General features: G+C 62.0%; 1 protein-coding gene across 4 annotated transcripts; it reads left to right on the top strand.

Moving 5' to 3' along the window:
* Nucleotides 1–625: 625 nt before the first annotated feature.
* On the top strand, nucleotides 626–20,946 carry TEX264 (testis expressed 264, ER-phagy receptor). Of its 4 annotated transcripts, none has more exons than XM_068695002.1 (6): nucleotides 626–729; nucleotides 1,181–1,234; nucleotides 2,235–2,518; nucleotides 5,387–5,608; nucleotides 16,384–16,555; nucleotides 20,117–20,946. In XM_068695002.1, the coding sequence occupies exons 3-6, from the start codon at nucleotides 2,240–2,242 to the stop codon at nucleotides 20,428–20,430; spliced, it is 987 nt and encodes a 328-aa protein (XP_068551103.1). In that variant the 5' UTR covers nucleotides 626–729; nucleotides 1,181–1,234; nucleotides 2,235–2,239; the 3' UTR covers nucleotides 20,431–20,946. The 4 variants fall into 4 exon arrangements, with proteins under 4 accessions (XP_068551103.1, XP_068551104.1, XP_068551107.1 ...); XM_068695003.1 differs by lacking the exon at nucleotides 626–729 and adding an exon at nucleotides 812–835; XM_068695006.1 differs by lacking the exon at nucleotides 626–729 and having other exon boundaries at nucleotides 1,193–1,355.
* The last annotated feature ends 995 nt before the right edge of the window (nucleotides 20,947–21,941 follow it).

Raw genomic sequence — 21,941 nt, 5'->3', positions numbered from 1 at the left:
GTTGGCCTGTTCTCCCATGTGCCTGGTGACAGGACGAGGGGGAATGGGCTTAAGTTGCACCAGGGGAGTTTTAGGTTAGATGTTAGGAAGAACTTCTTTACCGAAAGGGTTGTGAGGCATTGGAACAGGCTGCCCAGGGAGGTGGTGGAGTCACCATCCCTGGAAGTCTTCAAAAGACGTTTAGATGTAGAGCTTAGGGATATGGTTTAGTGGGGACTGTTAGCGTTAGGTCAGAGGTTGGACTCGATGATCTTGAGGTCTCTCCCAACCTAGAAATTCTGATTCTGTGATTTGGGGCACATGCGGGGCATCGCTGCTGGGCTGGAGCCAGGGCCCCTCCACACGATGATGACCCCCAGGCTCACAGAACATCCTGCGCTGGGAGGGAGTCGCTGGGCTACGGTGTCCAGCTCCTGGCCCCACATGGGACCACCAGGACCACCACAAGAGCTCCATACAGGACCACCAGAGAGCTCCCCACAGGACCTCCAACCCTCACCCCGAGAGCTGCGAGCGCTGCCTCAGCCCCCCTTGAACCTGCAGCTCGGCGCCACTACCTTGGGGACCCCTTTGGGCACCGCTCTTGCCCTCAGCCCCCGTCCCCCCGTCCCTCAGCGCCATCCCCGGGCTCCCGGCCCCTCAGCGCCTCGCCCAGCCCCTGCCGCTTGCCGGAAGCCCCTCCCGGGTTCGGGGCGGGGCGGGCCGCAGCGGGGAGCTCGCCCGGCCGAGGTGGGTGCCCGGGGGTGGAGGAAGGGGGGGACACGGGGACAGCGGTGGCGGTGCCACCCGGGGGCCGCCCGGGGCCGGCGGCGAGCTCCGGCTGCGGCGCTTCCCGGTGCGGGGCCGGTTCCGGGAGGCCGGGCCGGTGGCTGCGGGCTGGGCCCAGCCGGGCTGAGCCGAGCCGGCTCCGGTCCCTCCGGGCTGGTGGCGGCCTTGGGGGGGTCCCCGTGAAGCCGGAGCCATGGTGGGACCGGGCCCTGCCCCCTCGGAGCTGCCCCGTGCCCGGCTCCTGCCCCCCCCCCCCCCCCCGGCCCCCGGGGCTCCTCTCCCCGTGGCCGGGCCCGCAGCGCCGTGGCCCCGCTGTGAGGGGACTTTGTGCCGGCAGAGCTGGTGGCTGGGGCTCTGCCGAGCCCGGAGGAAGTGCTGACATTGATGATTTTTATATTTTCCTGTTTTGCAGACGCGGGGGGACGAGGCCGCGCGCTGCCGCCGGGCTCAGTGCCCCGCAGCCCAGGTGAGCGGGGTCGGGGCTCCAGCCCCGTTTCCCCCCCCCACACACACACCCGGGGCCACGCGTGCCCCTAACCGGGATGTGGCTTTTGGTGCCTGGTAAAGCCCAGCCCGCCGTCACCGAGGTGAAAAGCTTGTTTGGGACTGAGCGTGTTTATCGGGCAGAGCTCAAGGTGAAGCGTTTGTTTGCGGTCTGGGTTTGGAGCCTAGCTCCCCATAGCAGTCCCCCAGGACCCTGTCACCAGCGCTGGGTTTCAGGGGAGAGCGAAGCACAAACAGCTCCAAACAGCTCCAAACAGCTCCTGCCTGCTGGGCCCCATCGCAGCTCCCAGTTGTGCTGCGGGCAGGACCTTTGGGGAGCTGCTCCCCCGGCTGCTGTGCCACGCAGGCAAGCGCGGGGGAAGAAAGATGCCAAACAAAATGGGAAGCCTTGGCTGGGGTGTTAAAAACTTCTAGGTGGAAAAAAGCCGTCCCAGGAGTTGGGGATGCTTCTCTAGCTGGGTGTTGTTCTCCTCCTGAGCCTCCCTGTGCACCTGGATCCCCACACACGGGGCTGAGCTCTGAAGCAGCTCCTTGCTCAGCCCCTCGAGGGCCTGGGCTCGAGGTTTTTTGTCAGTGGGGCTGCCTTGGCCATGATGTAGGGTCTGGTGTGTGTAAGCAATAAATTACTTGATTAAGGACCCGTAATCTTTAGCATAGTGTTGTACATCTGCTTGTGGTCTGTGCAGTGACAGGGGCTCGCTAGATTGCTTGCGATCTCCCTTGGGTGCGGTGCGAGGCTGGAGGCGAGCAGCTTCACTGGTTCCTGGGCAATGGGGCCGGCGCCTCTCTGTCCCCACCCCTATAAACACAGAAATCCCAGGAGGCACCAAGGCAATATAATTGGTGTCTGGTGACCAAGCTGGAGCAGGTGAGCACGACCGGGGATCTTTCTGCTGAATGCTTTGTCCAAGCGCAAGCTTAACTCCCGCGCTCTTCCCTCTCTTCTCGCCGCTGTCGTGCAGGACCTATGAAGCACCAGGTGTCCATCATGTCCGACTGGGTGCTCCTCGGGCTGATCGCGGTGCTGGTCGTGCTGCTGCTGCTGACCGTCTTCGGCTTTGCTGTCTACTCGGGGCTCTTCACAGAGGTGGTGGTGAGCGCTGGCTCGCCGCCCATCGGCAGCATCACGCTGGCCTACAAGTTCAGAGTGGGTCCCTATGGCGAATCGGGGCAGCTCTTCACAGACGGCTGCAGCATCTCGTCGAAGCTCTGCTCCATCGGTGTCTACTACGACAATCCACACACGGTAAGCTTCTGCCTGCACGGGTCTGCATCTCGGGCACCTCCCTGGCGCTGCCTCGGGCACTTGCAGCTCACCCTCCTTCGGTGAGCGCTGGGGCTCGTGAGATCTCCAGGTCTGCGAGGGGCGATCTGGGCATAAACGCATCTGAAGGTGGGTGGTGTCTTGGATACCCCTCGCTGGAAGGAATGGGCAAAGCAAAGCTCTGGTGGCTCCTGCTGAGCAAGTTGTGCCCCTGCTTTGGTTGCGGGGCAGAGCCCAGTGCCCGTGGTCCCATGGCGATGTGTTCCCTGATGGACCTGCCAGCAGGCAGTACAGCCAAGGCTCCTTCTGCTCTATGGCTCCAGGCAGCTGGTGTCTTCAGCTTGCTGTGTCCCCATCCATGCTCCTCCTCCTGTTTCTGCCATTCCCTGGTGTTTCCAAGCTCCCCGTAGTCGTTTCATCCCTTGACAGTTGTTACCGAAACCCTCAGGCGAGTGCTGAGGGCTCCTGGCTGATGAAACAGGGGCTCCACAGCCTGCTTCAGGTGGGGAGGCGAGCAGCAAACGTGTGCTACTGGCCAGAGCTCAGTGCTCTGGAGACACAGAGAGCAACAGCAGCGTCATAACTTACTGGGGGACGAGCGACGTGGCTGCCAGCTCTGGGTGGCACCGGGGCCTCCAGATAGCAGCATGCAGGCACCTGCCCAGCTCTCCAGTAATTCTGCAGTAGCTGGTGTGACCTTGGGAGAATGCTGCAAGGGAGGAGTGCCAGGAGGGGCCTGTGGCCCTGCACATGTGTTTGGGCGCCTGCGCTGGGGCTTGGAGGGGGCACAGCGGCTGCGCCAAGAGCTCTGGCTCCGTGCTGCTGTGCCATGGGGTATTGGAGTGCCTGGCTCTGCTTTAGGAGCCCTCCTGGGCTGGGTAGTGCCCGCCTCTGCTTTCTTGCTCCCAAAGGTTGGACCTGCTTAGATGCTTGTCCATGAAAACGTAGCTTGGAGGGGCCTTGTCTTGGCAGGTGGAGCAGCTGCAGCTGTTGGAAGGGAGCAGAGCTGTGCTTGGCACCGTCCCACCCCAGGGACTTGGTGTAGATGTATCTGTTCCTGCCCTGCTGATGGTGTCTCCTCCCAGGAGAGATGCTCCGGTGCCTTCAGCATCTTTGTGGCCCTTCCTTGGGCTCTCTCCAGTCTGTTTGTGGTTCTCTCACCCTGGGGAGCCCAGAAGTGGACCCAGCTCTCCAGGTGTGGCCTCATCAGCGCTGAGCAGAGGGGCAGGATCACCTTCATGAGCTGGCAACGCTCCTAACGCAGCCCAGGACACCGCTGGCCACCTTTGTCATCAGGACACAAGCCTGGCTCATGCTCACATTGGTGTCCACCAGCCCCCCCAGGTCCTTTCCTGCTGGGTCTCCTCCCAGCTGGCTGCTCCCCAGCACGTGCCAGGGCCTGGGGTTGCTCCTCCAGCCTGCCCAGGTCCCCCTGGAGGGCAGCAGCACTCTCCTGGCCTTGCAGGTGGTGTCCTGACCCCAAAAGCAGACCCGAGGGCAGGAGGCAGCAGAGGTGCCCCGTGTGTCCCACAGCATCCCTGGCTGTGCCCCCCTGGGTGTCCATGTGGTGGCTTGGAGTGCTGCAGAACCCCTGCCAGCACAGTTTGATGCGTCTTAATGGACGAGATTAATATTAATATCCCTTTTTTTTTCTTTTTTTATTCAATATTTAGCAGCCCAAAGGGCTTCTCCCACCTCTGGCAGGGACAAAAATAGCTCCTCAGCAGGGCCTGGATGTGGCGGGCGGGCGGGCAGGCGGCTGCTCCGCTCCAGCCACGCACTTCTGAAGCTCGGGGTGCGTGCTGAGGCCTCTCGCCTGCTGGGGCTTGATGTCCTGCCTGCCCAAACACCTGATGGCCAAGGCTGAAATGCTCCTGGTGCAGGAGGGGCTTTGCTCCCACCGTTCAGTGTCTGCAGGGTGAGGCAGCCGAACGTTTGCTGTTGACCACGTTCCTGTCTCCTTATGGATGCCACCCCTGGCCTCACCTCCTGTCCAGCTCAGCAGAGCAAAAGTGGCTGTTTTGTGGGGCTGACTCTCCTCGATTCAGCTGGGTCTTCCCCTGGGGATCCTTTTCTCTGGGCTTCCGCTCTCTTTGGGACAAATCACGCCCTCTCCTGCCCCAGCACCGCGGCGCTCAGCAGAGCCCGTCTGCAGCTCTCTCTTGCAGCACACGAGGGCAAGAGCGAGCCGTCTCGCCCGCAGACGGATGCTGCTGCTCCTGCTCTCTTCCTTCATCTTTGCCTCTGCTCACGTTTCCTCTCCGGAGCTTCGGCACAGGTGGAGTTGGAGGCACGACTGGGGAGCCTCTTCTGGGAACTGAGACCCTTGTGGGGCCAGAGCGGGGCTGTGGTGACGCTCTGCCCTCGCTGTTACCCTCCCTCTGCCTCTGTCTCCCTGCGAGAGCCTCACAGGCAGGTTCCCCAGCCTGTCTGTCTGTCTTGCTGCTGCTTTCAGGCATCCTGGTGGCTCCCGGTGAGTTCTGCCATCTTACACAGCGTGAGTTTGGAGGCTTAAGTCCTCCAGCTCTCCCTGGCCGAAGGCAGCCAGGTGTCAGCCGCTCCTGGTTGCTGGTCACCCTGCCTTCTGTCCACCCAGCAGGCTGGAGAGCTTCAGGAGGCAATTGCCAGGCTCTCCTGTTCCCAGCATGTTCCTGCAGCGTGCCACAGCCAAACGTGCACCTGAGCTGTGGTTTCCCTGCCCCTGAAGCAGGGCACTGCACTGAGGGGACACCGTGGGGGCGGTCAGGAGAGATTTTTTCTGCGTGGAACAGCTTTGGTCATGGTTGGGAGTGGGCACCTGCTTGCTGGGAGGCTCGGCTGGCGTTCAGCTGCTCTCTCCCCCTTGGCCAGGTCTCCCCGGAGAAGTGTCGCTTTGCCATCGGCCGAATCCTGAGCGAGGGAGACGCGAAGCCGACGGAGGAGCAGATCCGGCAGTTCCAGAAGTACGGCTTCAAGATCTTCTCCTTCCCCACTCCCAGCCACGTGGTCATGGCGAGCTTCCCGTTCACCACGCCGCTGTCCATCCATCTCGCCGTCAACCGCGTCCACCCCGCCCTCGACACCTACATCAAGGTAAGCGGCATGCGGGGGACACCCAGAAGCTGCCAGCATCCTGCCAGCAGCTGATGGGGCTGCTGTGAACCATCATCTCCTGCTGGCCTTCCCTTGGGCGATGCCGTTAAGATCTCCTTGTGCCACCTGGCAGGTTGTCCCCCAGCGGGGTGGCCTCCTGGTCACTCCTTGTCTGCTCTCCCCTTGTGTTTAGAAGCAGATTCTCCTCTGCTGGCTTGCTCGCGGGGCAGGGTGCTGGGGAGGGGACAGTGTTGAGCTCGTGGCTTCTCTGCCTGCCGAGTTGCGCCGCTTTCGTTCGTTCGTGTGGAAGCGCACTATTTATAAACTTGCTTTTCCTGGCGAAACTCCCAGCCCTGTGGGGGAGCCGTGCGAATCTCCCAGCCTGCGCCGTGCTGCGGGCGCGCTGCCTGGGTGCCAGCCCCCGGGCTGCAGCGGGCCGGGGGCTGCCCAGGATGTGCCCAAACCCCAGCCGTGGGTGCAGCTGGCCCTGCCCCGAAGGTACGTGCCGCTGGAGGTGGGGTTGTTATGGCCAAAAAGGGTCCTTCTGGGAGCACCTGGCAGCTTCTAAGGAGGACGCCCGCTTTTGGAATAAAATAATCCCTTGGAATCCTACGCAGCATCCGGAGCGGTGCTCAAAAAGGAGGGGATGCCTCCTGAGCTCTGTCTTTCCCTTTGTACGGGGCAGGCAAAGTGCTCTTGGGTGAACCTACCTGTCACTGACCCTGCTGGGTTTGCAGGAGCTGTTCAGCCGTGCAGGGAGCAGAGCTTTGGTCAGCCCTGGCGAGTTTTGGGGTGCGCCCAGAGGAACCCAGAACCCGGCGCTGTGGCACTGGTGTTGTGCCGCGCTGGCCAGGACCTGTGTCTCCTGTAAAACCCTGCTCCCGCACCTCCCCGTCTAGGGACAGGGAAGGCGAAAAAGGGGGGGGGAACTTTGATGGAAACGGGCGACCTGTGCCCAATTTGTGGTGGGAATGGGGGTTGCCATGGAGACGGCTGCTCCAAATAGCATCCTCCATCCCACCCCCGGCTGCCCGCTTCCCTCGAGCAACCCCAGACGAGACGGAGCTGCCTCATTTATTTGTTTATTTATTTATTTATTTGGTGCTGCGCCTGCTTGCTGCTGGTGCTGAGAGATGGGGGTCAGGCAGGGGGCGCGGGCTTCCCCCATCCCTGACAGTCACATCCCTCTCCCAGGAAGAGGGTGTGAAGGGGGACAGGGTGATGGGGCTGGCTCAAGGGGAGTCAGCAGGCGTTGGGGCGGAGGGAGGAGGTGTGGAGCAGCAGGGGAAGGGTGCAAAGAGGGCTCTGGGGTGGCAGAGAAAGGGGCAAGGGGCTGGAAAGGGATTCGTGGTGCTGTGCCGGGGTAAAGGTGCTGGGTTTATTTTTGCCTGGTGATCTCAGGAGAGGGCAAGTGAGCGGTGTTGCTGCCCGGGGGGCTGGCTGGCAGCACCTCGCTGCCAGGAGCTGCGTTCGGAGAAGCCCCAGAGACCTCGCTGGCTTGTTTTGCAAGTGCAGGTTATTTAAGGGATAGGCTGGGCTTGTTTAGCGTCCCTCCTGAGTGCTGTTTTCCAAACAGCTCCTGCCAAAGCCTCTCCCTGCTGCCAGCAGGGCTGCGCGGCGCTGTGCGGGGCGGTGTTCCTGCACCGCCTGGCTCCCTGCTTGGCTTCGCCACCTCGCTGCCTCCCCCCTGCTTTCCAGCAGCCTCCAGCTGGCCCAGCCTGGCTGCCTGCACGTGCCCCGTGCCAGCCTCGGGGTGCCAACACGCTGGGCTCCCTGCCCTGATTTTGGGGAGGTGGCAGCGGCTGCTCCCAGGTACCCCCGGCAGCTTGGGGACAGCTCCAGGGAGCCCCTGCGGAGCTGTTCCCCGGGGTGACCGTCCTCAGTGGCTCCGAGAGCTGCTCATTAAGCCGTGACATCCTGCCATTTCCAGCAGCGTTTATTCTGGCTCGGGTTTAATTAGCTCTCTGCGGCAGGCTGCGGGCACGTGCGCCGCTCCGGTGAGCCCCACGCAGCGGGCAGGCTGGCATCGCCCATCCCTGGAGCCCCACAGGCAGCCGGAGAGGCAGGGAGTCGCATCCCCGGGTGTCCTCTGGGGCTTGCAGCCCTCAGGACATCCTTGTTCAGGATGCAGTCACTTCTTGCCTTCCACTTTGATAAAGTGACTACGGAGAGCTTGTAAAGTCCCTCGCTGACACATTGTCCAACCTCTTCATAATTCCCAAGTCCCTTTTTTGACGTGTTCCCAGCTTGGGAACCTCACCGACATGCCCCTAGCAGAAGCGGATGCTTCGTTTCAGCCACAGTCTCGTTGCTGTAGGATGCTGCTCCGTGCCTGGCACATCCCCTGCCTCTGGCAGCTCCTTTGGCCTCCTTTGAGCTTGGGCAGCCCCAAGCTGCAGGCGAAACCCTTTGCTGAGCTGAGACCGCTCGGAGTTGCAGATCTATCTCTCCAGGGAGGATGAGGAGCGGGATATCTTTATCCAGAACTTACCACCAGCAAGCTGAGACTCGCAGCCCCCTCTGTCTCATCCCCTGGGCCCGGCAGGACTCTTCAGCTGACCGCCTCCCTCCTTGCACCTGGGAGCTCTCTCACATTGCTTGCAACCCGGCCTGGCTTCGCGTGAGAGCGGTTTCTTTCTTTCTTTATTTTTTTTAATTCTGTGCTTTGACCTCGTCCCCGTGATCCAGCCCTGGGTGGAGAATCGGAGGTGAGCTGTGTCCTTACAGCCAGCTCTTCACCCCGCTGGTGGCAAAGGTGGGCAAGAGCCAGGACCCTCTTCTCCTGCACCCTGCCCACGTTTCCCTCTTGGAAATAAAACCCACCTGAGATGCTGCTGTCACAGCGAAGGCTGCGATGTAAGCGGATGAGATTTGGGCTTATTTTAGGGGAAGACAATTTTAAGGACAGGGTCTGCAGATCTTTCCACCCATCCTCATCCCCCCGTCCCGCTCTCAGCGGCAGGCACCGGGGGTGCCTTGTGTGGGCGTAGCTCATCCTGGGGTTTTTCTCCCGTGTGCTGCTGGCAGCCGGGGCCGGGCACGGCGCTGCTGCAGCCCCCAGCCCTGCGTGGGCCCCCCCTGCCCTGCCCGCGGGTCCCGGTGCCCGTTTCCTCGCCTGCTGACAGCTGGCTTCTCGTGGCCGCTCGCTGCTAGCTGGCACCCCCCAGCTGCGTGTCACATCACATCGCTTCACGCGCTCGCAGCAGCTCCCATTTACTCAATATTTTTAGCAACACAGCCTCCCCGGGAAGTTTTCATCCTGCGAGCACGAGCGGCGCTGAGGTGGGCAGCGGGGAGAAGGAAGCCCGAGGAGTGGCACACACGGGGGGCAGCTCCCTAATCCTTACCCTCCGTGTCCTCCCCTGGCATCCGAGAGCTCTGTGCTGCAGCCTCCCACGCCTGAGCCGTGCTGCCCACCCCAGGACAGCCCGAGGACCTGGCTCTGGGCTTTCTGCGGGTGGAGAAGTGAGGGGCTGCGCTGTGTCAGCTCAGGTGGAGAGCCCTGGGCGCCTCTCGACCCATCTCGGGGCCAGCTCTGCACGCGGAGAGGTTCTGCATTTAACCTGTTTCCGCAGAGCGCCGCGCTCCTCCTGCGTGCCTAATGGAACATATGGGAAGCTGGGGCTCTGCGTCACGTCTCCTGCCACTCACAGCGGGCTTCCCAACTTTCCCACTCGTCTGGGAGAAATTTGGCAGCCCCAGGCCACCATTCAGCTGCTGGCACTTTGCCTCTCGTCCTGACAGGCGGGTGGCTGACCCGTGGCCGCGCGCTGGATGCAGTCCTCAGAGGCTGGGGCAGGCCTTGTGCAGGCACCTCCACCTCGCCGGTGTCTGCTCGAGTCCTCTGCTTCGCTCCTGCTACCTGGGGGCAGGTGTAAAACCACAGCTCTGGTGGCATCGCTGCTTTGAGCAGGAAAGAGGTTTTCTGGCCAGTTTCAAAGTCCCTGCCGCTGCGGTTTGTCTCGTGTGAAATCACCATTTTTTTTTTCCTGACTCAGAGCAAGCATCGACCCTAGACACACCTTCATTCACATCCCGGCTGGGGAAGCAGCTTGTGTGGGGCACGTGCTGCCAGCAACCGGGGTCATCCCCGTCCTGCCTCGTCCTGTGCTGTGGGAGAGCAGCCGCCACCCCTGGGGCTGGCGCCGCAGCGTTGGGATGAGGATGCTGAGGGCTTGGTGCTCTTGTGGCCTTGCCAGCATGAAATTCCCTTTCCTGGGAGGTGCCAGGCTGCTCCTGGCTGGGAAGGAACCGGTCTCCAACCGTGGAGACACCGTGGCCAGGGAGGAAGAAGGCAGCTCCTGGAAGGAGAACAACCTACAGGGGCCTGCCCTACCGTGCACTCAAAGCACGTGGATGTCACCGCTGCCCTACAGCCTGAAGCCTGCCCTGGTGCTGCTGGTGCTGCTCTGGGTGGGCATTTTCATCCCCCAGCGTCTCCCCAGAAGGCAGCAGAAGTTGCCTTGCTCTCCCAGCAGCTTGGCAAACCTCAGAGCTGCAGCCTTTAAAGGCTTACCCGGCCTTGCAGAGCTGTCACAGAGATGTGTCTGCTCAGGCACAGAGATCTGCTCCCCCATCGCCTTTGCTGCAAGGATTAATGATCACGGAGAAAGCCGGGGATGTCTCACATGGCTGTCCGAGGGAGAGAGCGAGCAGAAATGGCTTGCCTTGGGCAAAGAGGGAAAGTAAAATACTACAGTGCTTTTCTGTCAGATCTCTTTATCGACTCTATCCGTATGCATGTTCTCCCCTGAATGTATTTATAGAGCATCCCAGAGGATGCAGTCAGCTCAGAAGATTTCCTTGTCAGGCGTTTGAGGTGGCTCCAGCTCTCTGGGGCAGCAGCACAGTCCCAAACCTTTGGGCCTTACCTTGCCAGCTCATCAATTAATTCAGAGGTGAGAGCGGTCTGCCTCGCCACAATTATTTTAGCGGAGGCCTAATGAGTCTTTCCTGGGCTGGTTCTTCTCCGAACCCCTCTGAGCCAGGCTTTGCCAGATGTGCTGGCCTCGAGAAGCAGTGAAATGAACCCGAACAAACGTGAAACCGCTTCTTAGAAACCCTGCTCCTTCCCAGCGAGGCAGCCTGGCCCACTTTCCGTGGCTGTGAAGCTCCCGCTTTGAAACCTGCCGAGCCGCGAGATAACAGGCTTGAAAGCAGCGGCGTTTTTATGGCCGGAAAAGGGACGGCTGCGCTCTGACTAACCTGTGCTTTTTGGATTCTGCTTTGGTAGAAAACGCGAGGAGGAAGCCGGCGCCGTGCCTTTGCAGGGAGCTGAAGCGCAGGTGGCTCTCGAGGCTGGGGGTAGCTGGGTGGGGAGGAGACCACAGCAGGGTCCCTGCTCCTTGGGTCCTGCTGCCTTGCCCTCGGTGGTGGTCTCTGGGCTTGGGGCTGCACCATCACCCCCTCCTCGTGGTGGTTCCTGCAGGTAAGCCCCTTACAGGTGTCACCTCGGGGTGTGCCGTGGCAGTGTCCTGCCTTTGCGCCCTGACCCATCCAGCGTTTGCATTTCCTGGGCTCTTTGGTGCCCTGGTGAGCACGGGGAGGCCAGACGTGGTGCACAGGCCATGGGCTTCCAGGTGAAACCCAAACCGAGGTCCTTGTGCAGTTGGGGAGCACGTGAGAGCGGTCCTGCCCCCAGCTGTGCTGAGCAGGGAGGCACCACAGGAGCTGTGGGCTCACTCCTGTGGCGGGCGCTTGCCGCTTTCTCCCTGTCCAGGTGCACTCAGCTGGGATTTCTTTCTGCCAGGAGCTGATGGCAGCTTCTCCCCACGCTGAAAGGTGGCCATCCATCATCTGCTCCGGCCAGCTGCTCTGCCGCTCGTGCCACGCAGATTCACAGTTTGGGGTGAGATCCGTCTGCTGGCACGAGAGCCGGGCTGGGAGCTAGGGCAGGCTTAGCGAGAGGTGAGTGGTGGAGACGGGTTTTGCTCTGGTATTTCTCCGCTGGCCAGCTGGGGCGATGAGCCTGGGGGGCTGCAGGCCCTGCCCGCTGTGTCCCTGCTGGTTTGCATCGTGCCCACAGGAGGGCTGGAGAGCTGCAGGAAGGGAGCAGGCTCTGGGAAGGGCAAAGTCAGGCTGGGCTCTGTCCTTGCCTCACCGCTCCCCTTTCATCTGATTGATCTGCGCAGTCAAAGCCCTGAGCCTGAGCTGGCAGAGGAGAAGCAGCCAGGCTGCAGGGGCCGCCAGAGCAGCTGCCGCCCTCCCTCCCTGCTGCCCGTGGCTGCTGAAAAACAGCCTCCCTTGGTGTCTCCTCCACTCTGCCTCTGCCTGGCCTTCCAGCACCTGCCTCCCCTGTCTCTGTGCCTTTTGCTCTCGGCCAGCAGCATTGCTTGCGTTGGGGATGTCCTGGGGGGAGCCATGAACACGGCCGGCAGCTCTGGGGCTGTTAGCCAAGCTCTCCAGCACGAGTCCTTGCTGTGTTGGAGCTTGCCAGGGTCACCAGCTCTTTGCTGCTGGCCTCTCTGGACTGTCAGCTTTTTGGGAAGAGGTGCGAGATCTTGGACGCAACTCCTGGCTCTGAACACAGCTCTCCTGGAGCCTTGCAGGGAAATGTCCCTCTCTTTTGTTTACAGAGGCTGATAGAAATCCAGAAAGGAGCTCGTCCTGGCTTGCTGTTAAAACACTGGTCCTAAAAAAGGAGACAGCTGTTGCTCCATCTTCTTCTTTGGTGGCATCCCTTGCCTTCTAAATGAGGCGGCTGGGAAGGGCTTGTTTCGCTCCCCATGGTGTGTCTGGGAGGCAGCAGCCTTCGGGCTCTGCTCAGCACTGCCAGGGTCTGGGCCTCTGCAGGTTCAGCAAGGTGAAGTCCCTGAAGGACCTGCCAGCATATGGACACGAACAAGAGGGTTGGAAACGGCAGACTGGGACTGTTCCTGCCGTGGAAGGAAGGGCAAACACGCGAGGGAGTGGCGGCCCAGGACACGGAGTCAGGAATCCGTGGGGGTCGAGGCCACGGCAGGAATACCCACGGGAATTGGGAGCCCTCCTGGCTCTCAGCTGTGAGTTGGCCGGGGCTCAGCTCAGGTGCTGAGTCCTTTCCTGACGAGGCAGCGGAGCGCCCTGCCTTGACAAGAGGCGGATAAATTGCCACAGCTGCTGCTCCGGGCCGCCTCGCCAAGGCAACAGAGCGGGCGAAGCCATTTAGCGCTGCTCCAGTCATCCGTGATGGCAGAGATCATCGCGCCGACCTCTTCTTCGGCTTCGTGATTAATGCTGAAAAAGCATCCTCTGAGGGCTGGGAGGCGAGTGCTGGTCCCCGGGGAGCCGTGCTCTGAAGCAGAGGCAGCCCTCCAGCTGCGGTCCTCGCCCCCCGTGCTCTCACCCCCCCTCACCCAGGGCTGGCGATGAAGGTGACGGGAAGAGGAATCCAGGACGGGTTCCTCAAGTGAGGAGAGGTTTTGTGGATTTGCACAGCCAAAGTCCCACGTGAAAGTGGTGGGGGAGAAGGGAGAGGTGGCTGCGCTGCGGGGTTTCTCCCGCAGGAGCTGTGAGGAGGAGGAGGTCTGTGTCTGCAGATCTGTCTCCCCATCCCTGCACCCATCCTGCAGAGGAGGGCTCGTGGCTCCGTGGCAGCTTCCAGCAGTGACCGGCACCCCTGGGAGGCCCCGCGTGCCGGCTCCGGACCCACAAAACCCCACGGGATCAATTCTGTGCCTCGCAGCTTGGCCACGCTGCCAGCAGCCCCTTCCCGGTTCCCCGGGCCAGGAGCCGCCGATGTTGGGGCCCCAGGAGGCGCCGGGCGGGCGAGGTGTAAATTGCATGGCGGGCTGCCTCTGCCGAGGTGAAAATGAAAAATTCTCCCATTGCTCGAGCCGGGAATTTCGCAGCTCCCACGGTCCAAATGCTCTTCCCATCACCGCTGCGGAGAGGCGCGGGGGCTGCTTGTTGCCTGCCTGTCCCGGAACCGGGAGGGCAGCGCTCTTCCTGCGGATGGAAGTGGCTTTTCTGGGTGGCAGTGTCACCTCTTTCTGCAACACCTCACAGCCCGAAGAACTTGGGAGGGGAGAGAGGAAAGCGGAGCTGTACCCACGCTGGGGCCGGGCTGCGATGTCCCAGCAAGGAGCAACGTCACAGGATCTCAGAGTGCTTAAGGTTGGAAGGGACCCCCGGAGGCCACCCGGTGCCCCCCTGCTCCAGCAGGGCCACCCAGCGCACGCTGCCCAGGGCCACATTCAGGAGGCTGCTGGCTGGCCCCAAGGACTCACGGCCTCTCGGGGCAACCTGTGCTGCTGCTCCGTCCCCCCCACGGCACAGCAGCGTGTGCTGATGTTCAGAGAGAGCCTCCTGAGCTCTGCTTTGTGCCCGCCACTCGTCCTGTCCCTGGGCATCGCTGCCACGAGCCTGCCTGCAACGCCCCTGCACCCTTCTGGGGGTGATTTGAGACACGGACGAGGTCCCCCCGGAGAAATCCTGTTGAGGGGCGCTGCCGGGTGGTCCCCGTGGTGCTGAGATCCACGCGTGGTGGATGACACACCGTGCGTGGAGCGTGTGAGGAGAGGAGGAGGCTGTGGCACACAGCGCGCCGTCCCTGCCGCGCTAGCTGGCGGCTCGCTTTCAGCGTGCTGAGCTCGAGGTCTAATTTTAGGGGCTGATTTTAGGGCCCCCCAGCTCCAGGCGGTTTTGCTGTTCCTGTACATCCCAGGGCCCCTGGCCCAGCGGGGGCAGAGGCGAGTGGGATGGTGCCGGAGCAGCCCAGGTGAGCCCTGCAGCTCCCCCACCAGCCTGGTGCCCAGCCTGGGGGTTTATTGTCCCTGGCGTCCTCCCCTGAGGGTTCCTTGTCCCCAGGGGCTGGTGAGCAGCTCCTCACCACGGCCCGGGGTGGGACAGGACCCTGGGAACCACGGAGGGAAGGGTGAGCTGACAGACATCGCTGCGTGACCTTGAGGAGAGGCCGGTCCCTGCTCTGCCCTACTTGCTCCGGTCCTGCTGTCCTCGCCAGAAGCCCGCCCCGCTGCTGCGAGTGTCTCGCTGTTTGCATCTTGCTGAGCTCCTCCACCCATGCAAGAACGGATTTGCTCTGGCTCGAGGGCTCTGCCACGCAGATTCCACATCCACCTTGCTGCTCCATCTGTTGGCTTCGCCGCAGTCAGCTGAGGGGCTTCCTTCTCGCCTCCGAAGTGTGTTATTGCCTGTTGAGCTTCTGGGTTGTTTTGCCGTGTAGTTGAACCTTTCCAAACTCGCTGCCTGCTCACGCCTTCACCTTTGCCACCTTGCTTCTCCTCTGGGACCTTTGTCGAGGGTGGCCCTGCGAGGGGCTGGGGTGCTCCGGGAAGCAGTGCAGCAGCAGGGGCTGGCAACGCTACTCTGGATCGCAACTTGATTTGCAAAGGCATAAATTAGGCAGCTGGGAAAGCAGTGAGCTCATCCCCACCCGCGCACGGCGGCGGGGGCAGAGTGCTGGCGATGTCCCCTGGCTGGTGGCAGGCCCCAGATCTCCGCAGCGTGATGTAGCTGCCGGGGCCTGGCCCTAGGAGCTGGGGAGCTCTGTCCCCGTGGCACCCTCCTTCTCACTCCATCCTGCAAGCCCGGCGTCCTCCCATCCTCAGGCAGACGTTTCTGGCAGCCCTGGCACTGTGGAGCATCCTCACCTCTCTCCCGGACCTCTCACAAGCAGCTTTGTGCCAGGATTTCTGCACTTCGAGTGCATGGCAGGGACAGTGGTCGTGCTCGAAGGGCATCCCTGCTCTTGCTGTACAGTCAGGAGGGCCGTGACAGCAGCCTAGGTGAACTGTAGGGAAAGGCTGTGCTTTGGGAAGTCAGCTTGGGATGTCCTGCCCACTGCCCTGAGGTTTTAGGGCTGTCGGAAAACGAATTCAGGGAAAGCCTCTTTGCTCTGAGTTCCTTTGAATTGTTCCCGTCTGCATTGAGGGGGGCGGGGGGCAGCTGGATGCAGCCAAAAAACCTGCGAATCTTGGAGATATCCGTCTCGGGTATGTGTTGCAGCTACCTAAAATAGCACCACAAGCTGAAGTTGGGCTCGTGGTTGGTGGAGCAAGGGGCAGAGCGGCAGGGAGGATTCTTGCCTGGCTTGTTGCTTAAAAAGCAGGAGTGAGATGAGCCGCCCCTGCTCCGCTGCTAAAAACAGCCTGGCTTGCTTTTATTTAACCCGGTGCTGGTCTGTGCGGGTTTGTGTTTCACCTGCCTGCAAGTGGGAGCTCTGGGGGGCGTGTGGGCTGCCAGCCCACGCTGCTGGCCCCGGCCGTGCATCCTCCTCCTCCTGGGGACACGGTGAATGAGGGCTCCGTGCGGGCCCCTGGCGCCCGAAATAAAGGTCCTGGGTGTCCCGAGGAGGGGAAAGGCAGAGAAAAAAGAGCAAATCCGAAAGGGATGCTCTCGCTTCTCGCCCAGCGTGAGGCTGCCTGCCCTCTGCCACGGGGCAGCACGGAGCCTGGCAGGAGGCTGGGCTGCAGGGAGGGTGAGGCAGAGGAGGAGGGAGGCTGAAATGCCACGGCTTCGTCTCCAACACCCCCTGCCCTCACGCTGCTGAAAGGAGCTGCTTGAGCTGACGGGTCTGGATTATATTAATTAGCAGGGAAGCGCTCCGCCAGCTCTAGGACCGTGCTGGGAGGCGGGATGGGATGTGGCAGGGGATGGGATGTGGCAGGGGGTGGGATGTGGCAGGGTCTGCCCGAGGCAGCTGTGAGCACCCCAAAACCCCCCATCCGCTTGCCCCCTGGGTCTGTGCCCTGGCTCCTGCCCTCTGTGGAGGTCGGGCCCAACGGGAGCTCACTGAGACCAGGATTGCTGATGCCCGGGCTGCCTCTGTCTTTCAGGAGAGGAAGCTGTGCGCCCACCCCCGGCTCGAGATCTACAAGGAAGACCGCATCTATTTTGTGTGTCCCCTCGCCCGCCAAGGGGACTTCTACGTGCCCGAGATGAAGGAGCTGGAGAGGAAGAGCAGGGCAGTGGCGGCTGAGGCCGAAGACGCGCAGACAGACATCACAGGTACTGTGGTTCGTGTCCTCCTGCGGCCAGCAGCAGCTCACCTGAAGTGCTTGGCAACCCTCTTTCCATCACCTGGACTGGCGTGGCAGAGCTTAACCCACCCTGGGGGGACACGCCGTGCCTTGGGGGGCACGTGGTCCCACCCGTGGCAGGGGTCAGAGCTGCTCTCAGTGCAACCGTGGGGCCGGCACCAGTCCGCAGTTGTGAAAGCAGAGCTGGGTGCCGAAGCTTTCGGTTGCAGCTGGGCTTGTTTTTCTCCCTGTCACATACATCTTTCTTGAGCTCATCTTCATCTGTTACATGTTGGGATTGCGAAGAACTTAAATACCAGGTTTCTCTAGCTGGTGGCGGAGTTGCCCGCTAGCATCTGCTTGGAGAGATCTGTTGGAGCCTGAGTGTATTTATCCAGGAAGGGACCACAATCGCTGTGGGCGCGGAACAGCAGTGCTATAGTAACCCGAAATGCTAGCTGCCGCGCTCGGCCCACGTGCTCACATGGCTGCGAGATGCGGAGCCGTGCGATGGGCGGGCGGGGAGGGCTCCTGCCCTCGGCGGGGCCCCCACCCGTGCCTAACGGGCATGAAAAAAACATGACCGGAGCACGCCTCGCTACCTCGGGGGCGGTTTGGTAATTTTTTTTACACGTCTTCGGTTTTGGATCACTTAAATTCTTAATCGCGCTCGCCGTAAAAGCAAGCCTGGGAATTGCTTTCCGAGAGCTCTGTCCATTTAGCACTGAAATTAAGAGCCTAATTGGAGTGGCTTCCCAGCGCTTCGAGTCCTGGTATTTTCAGGGCACTCTCCCTGCTCTCCGCCGTTTTATCTGCGGTGTGGCTGCGGTGACTGCTCTGCGCCACAGCCCAGCTTTGCCACATCCCCAAACGTGCCACGTCCTCCCGGCACCTGCCCGCAGCCCTGCGCCGGGCTGGCTGTGTGCTGGGGTCACAGCTGCACGTGTGCCAACACATCCCGGTGCACAGCGCCATGCTGAGCCCTTGGCTGGCTCCCTAGGCAGCACCGAACCCACAGGTGCCCCTCGGGGTTTGCAGCCCCCTCTCCGCACGCCCTCAACAGAACCGATGTACCCAAAAGCTCCTTGAGGTGTGTGGTTCCTGCAGGGCTAGCCTCTGAGATGTGGGCCTGGAGCAACCCTGCTCGTGGGTCTGGGGGTGCTGGGAGAATCTGGGGATTTTCGGTGCCTCCCGGTGCTGCCTAGCGCTGCTGGATCCACGTGGCTCCTCTGGGGCTGGAGCAGTCCTGCAGCACAGGCTCTGCTGCTTGCCCTCACCTTTTGGCCGGTGCCATACTGCAGTGAGCGACTTGCACGCGCAAGAAAAGCTTTGGTTTGTTTTCTTGGACGTGCACGGCCTGGCCTTGGAGTCAGGGAAGGTGAATCTCCGACGCCTCGCCCTTCTTCACCTTTGGGCTCATCCTGCAGAGTGCCGGCTGCCTCTGGCTTGGGGCAAAAGCAGCGACTGTTCATGCACATGGAGAAGGAGCCGGGCAGTGCGGCCGCCTCTGCGGTGGCTCTGTCCCTTCTTTGCCATCATCAGGGTCATCAGAAAGACGGGAAGCATTTTTTGATGGCAGCTGATGGCTCTCCAGGGGCCAGTGTCAATCACGATTAGTTGTCTTCTACTTAATTATTTTCTGAGGCTTTAGCGCCGGGGTTGTGCTCTCCAGCACGGCCCCGCCACGGTGTGTGGACGGGGAGGCAAACAAGAGCAGCTTCTTGCCAGGGGCCTCCTGGCACAGGCAGCAGCAGTTTTGCAGCACGTGGCCTTGGCTGGGGTCTCAGGGCTGCTTTTCCCACCCCAAGCCTGGCCCGAGCCCGCTCTGGAGAGGAATTCCTCCAGCCTGGCCCATGCGTGCTGGTCCCCAAGCTGAGGAAGCCTCCCCTGCACGACGCCCCACACCCCAGGGGATGCTGTCCCTGCTCAGCCACAGGGATCCACCCGAGGACACCGTGGCCTGAGGTCTCCTGCCCCTTCCCTACCCGTGAGGGTTCCTGTCCTTGCCCCACGCGCCGGGGCCGTCCCCATCCTGCGTGGAGGGGCAACGGGCGGGTGTGCCAGCTGAGGCGACTCCAACATGATCAGAAGTGACAGAGCGGGGAAAAAAAAATGCCTGGCCAAAGGGAAGCGTGGCTATTTATTGTAGCCCTCGGAGCGGGGCTGGGACCAGGCTGCTGGGGGCAAGGGCAGATGTCTTCTGCGGTGCCGGCTCGTAGCAGAGTGCCAGCAGCTCCAGGTCGCCTTTATCCATCTCCAGCATCCCGAGCCAGTGCCCGTCTCCTGGCACGGTGTGGTGGCTGCCTGTACACAACAGCCCCCGGCTAAAACTGCCCCCCTTGGTGCAGGACGGGTGTTTTAGGAGGGACGTGGGGTGGACTCAGTGCAGCCGGAGCCCTCTTTCTCCCTCACCCTTTTCCTGTTAGTAATCACCAGGAAACATTGCACGTAACTGATGTAAAACAGGAGTTCCACGTTTTAGGCCCCAATTATCCCCAGTTTTCACCCAAAAGGATCGCTTCTCCGCATAAGGAACCCGTGTGGCTCCTCTGCGGGGTGGCACCGCGCAATGTCCCCACTGCTTCCTGTCCTGCTGCTGGCACTGGGCACCCTGGTGGCTTGGGATGATGGGGACAGGTCCTGCCCTGGGCTGGGTGACCTCTGTGCCGAGTGGCCAGGGCCCCGTGCCCTCACTGGTGCCGTGCTGCTGCCCACGGAGGGGCAGGAGGGTGAAGATGGGAAGCAGGGGGCGGCGCAGGCGGCTGGCGGGATGGGCGGCTGCTGCTGGCCAGCGCTCGCCGCTGTTGTCATAATTAACAACGTGAATCCGTGATGTCATAATTAACAATGATTAATGTTTTACAGGACGGCTTTGTCTCCCAGCTGGTTGCTCTGGCAACAGCACTCAGCTGCCGGTCTCAATCTGACACCCTTGTCTCGTTGTCAACTCTTTAATTGTGTTGGTGGCCCAGCTAATGAGATGGTGACACGGGGGGAGCTGGTGGAACGGGGCGCGTGGGCGCCTGCTCCCCGTCCCCAGGCTCCCCCGTCCTGCTCCTAGGACCCTGGGCCACCCCCTGAGGCGAAGGCTTTGGGTGCCCAGGGCACAGCACCTCCACCCCACCGCTTCCCTGGGGCACGCGGGGCAGGCTGGCTCGTCCAGCAGCAAGAAGAACCCAGGGCAAGAAGGACGGAGACGTACCGCAGTGCCCAGGGCAGGCAGCAGGGCTGCACTGTCCCCTTGGGACCAGTTGGCCTGCCTGGGTGCAGATCTGGGGGTGCCTGTGGGGCTGGCACACAGCTGGGCTTGTCACAAGCTGCTTTGTGCTTTGCTGTCAGGGAGCTGCTCCAGTCTGGCCATAAGGAAGCGGCCGCCACCGTCCCATCGCGGGCTGTGCGCCTGCCTGGGCCCTGTGGCTTTTTGGCAAACCACAGGACCGCAAGCTGTGGCCTGGGGACTCCGAGTTCCTGGTGGCTTCGGAGGCTGTGGCACCCACCCGTCCTCTGCTCCCCAGAGCATTCACGCCTCGCCCTTCTCTCTCCGTTCCAGGGGCTGACACCATGAGCGAGGCCAGCACCATCAGCATCGAGGCCACGACCGACAGCAGAGACACCTCGGTGGCCACCTCGGTCCTGCTGCCCTTCCCAGCTGGCCGGGGCCGGGAGGAGGCCGACAACCGCAGCGAGCACAGCTACAGCGAGTCCGGAGCCAGCGGCTCCTCCTTCGAGGAGCTGGACCTGGAGGGCGCTGGGGATGGGGAGGGTGCTCAGGGGCTGCTGCCCGTCACGGCCTACACAGAAAGCCAGGAGGTCTCAGACAAGTGGACCAAGGAGCCCATTGCTGCTGAGCGAGGAGAAGAGTAAAGCAGAGGCCTGGGCCCCCCCCAAGGCCTTTGTGGGGGGGGACCCGAGCCAGCCGGCTGCCTCTCCCACCTCCTTCCTCTCCAGCCACGAGATTCCAGTCGCTGAGCCCTCCCGGGACCGTAGCCCTCGTGGGACGGGGGTGTGAGTGGCTCAGGGGCTGCTGGCTTGGTGGTTCCCCTGCGGCGCTTGGGTGCGCGGGGTAGGTGCGGGCCGGGGCAGCGAAATGTGTTTGCTGTTCATGTGTCTCTAGGTGCATTGCAAGTCCTTCGCAGGCATCTCCAGGGGGGGGACTGCGCAGGTCCCTCCCCTTCTCTGCTGGTGCCCCTCTCACCCACGGCTTCTCTCTGCCACGCAGATGTGTGTTCTCTAGCACGAAAGAGCAATGAGTAGGGTTGGTTGGTTTTGTTCCCCTCTTCTCTTTCCCTTGCTGAAAATGGAAATGTCCGGTATAAAATTGTCCTGGACCTGCCACGGGTGCTTCTTGGGGTCTATAATAAAGTGGATGCTTTTCCTCTGTGCTGGCCGGTGGCTTTCCTGACTGCCTCGCACTGCCCTGCTGTCCCTGCCGGGCAGGGGCTGCCCCCAGCTGCCCTACACGCCCATGCCAGGCATCGTGGGGATGCTCTGAGCTCTGGCAATACCCCACAGCCCCACTGATCACCTGCACTCCCCGTCCTGGCTGCGGGGACCGTCCCTGCTGCTGCCAGCTGCACCCTGAGCAGGGAAGCCCAGAGCGGCCACGTGGAGCTGGGCCAGGTCCATGGGGAGGGAAGCGATGGCTGGGAGGGCTGGGGCATGGCCAAGCTGTGTCTCCCCCTGGCTCCATCATCCCTTCACGCTGCTCTGTGTTAGCCACACGCTCTCACCTGCATCGTGCCCTTGCTGTCCAGCGGGACCCGGGTGCAGGCAGCACCCCCAGGCGTGCCGGTGCCAGCCGTGGGGTGCCCCTGGGCATGCAGCTCGGTGCCAGGGCTACAGGGCAAGGGGCAGGGGGCCTGGCTGCCCCCCCGCGCTGAGACGTGTCCTCCCTGGCTTCAAAAGGTCACGATTAGTCCTCAGCCAGTGATTGACATGAGATTGTTCATAAATATTTTGTGCTCCGAGTGATAAAATATTAAACTCCTCCAGCCCACATGGAAAAATATTGCTCTTCCCGGTGTTTATCTTTGTTGCTGGTTATTACAAAACAGCCAAGCCCCCTGAAATATTGATGCCTGGCTGAGGCTCTGTGGGGGCTGGAGCCAGACAGCAGAGCCTAACACCACTTGTCCCCTAACCCCAAGGAAGAAGGGGGCCGGGGAGGCTCGGCCATCTCCCCTTGCTTCCAGAAATGCCGGAGCAGCAGCGGCTGGGAGGTGCCAGAGGGGATGGGGTACGTGGCTGGTGCTGGGTGCTGGCACTGCATGAGCCTCGTGCCAGGCCCCGTGTGCCAAGGCTGGGGTGTGGAAGCTCTGCTGAGGGGCAGCACCCTTGGCACATCTCCACCCGGGCTCTGCCCTGCCATGGCCACT

This window comes from Anas acuta, chromosome 11 (assembly GCF_963932015.1).
Source record: "Anas acuta chromosome 11, bAnaAcu1.1, whole genome shotgun sequence".
In the NCBI taxonomy this organism is placed as follows: Eukaryota; Metazoa; Chordata; class Aves; order Anseriformes; family Anatidae; genus Anas; species Anas acuta.
Note: the sequence above shows the minus strand (reverse complement) of the source record. Positions and strands in the feature narration are given on the sequence as shown.

Excerpts from the sequence above, each read along its gene's own strand:
- TEX264 (XM_068695002.1), top strand. The coding sequence starts at position 2,240 with ATGAAGCACCAGGTGTCCATCATGTCCGACTGGGTGCTCCTCGGGCTG. Across the intron at positions 5,609-16,383 it reads CCCTCGACACCTACATCAAG|GAGAGGAAGCTGTGCGCCCA; the intron begins GTAAGCGGCATG and ends TCTGTCTTTCAG. Across the intron at positions 16,556-20,116 it reads CGCGCAGACAGACATCACAG|GGGCTGACACCATGAGCGAG; the intron begins GTACTGTGGTTC and ends TCTCCGTTCCAG.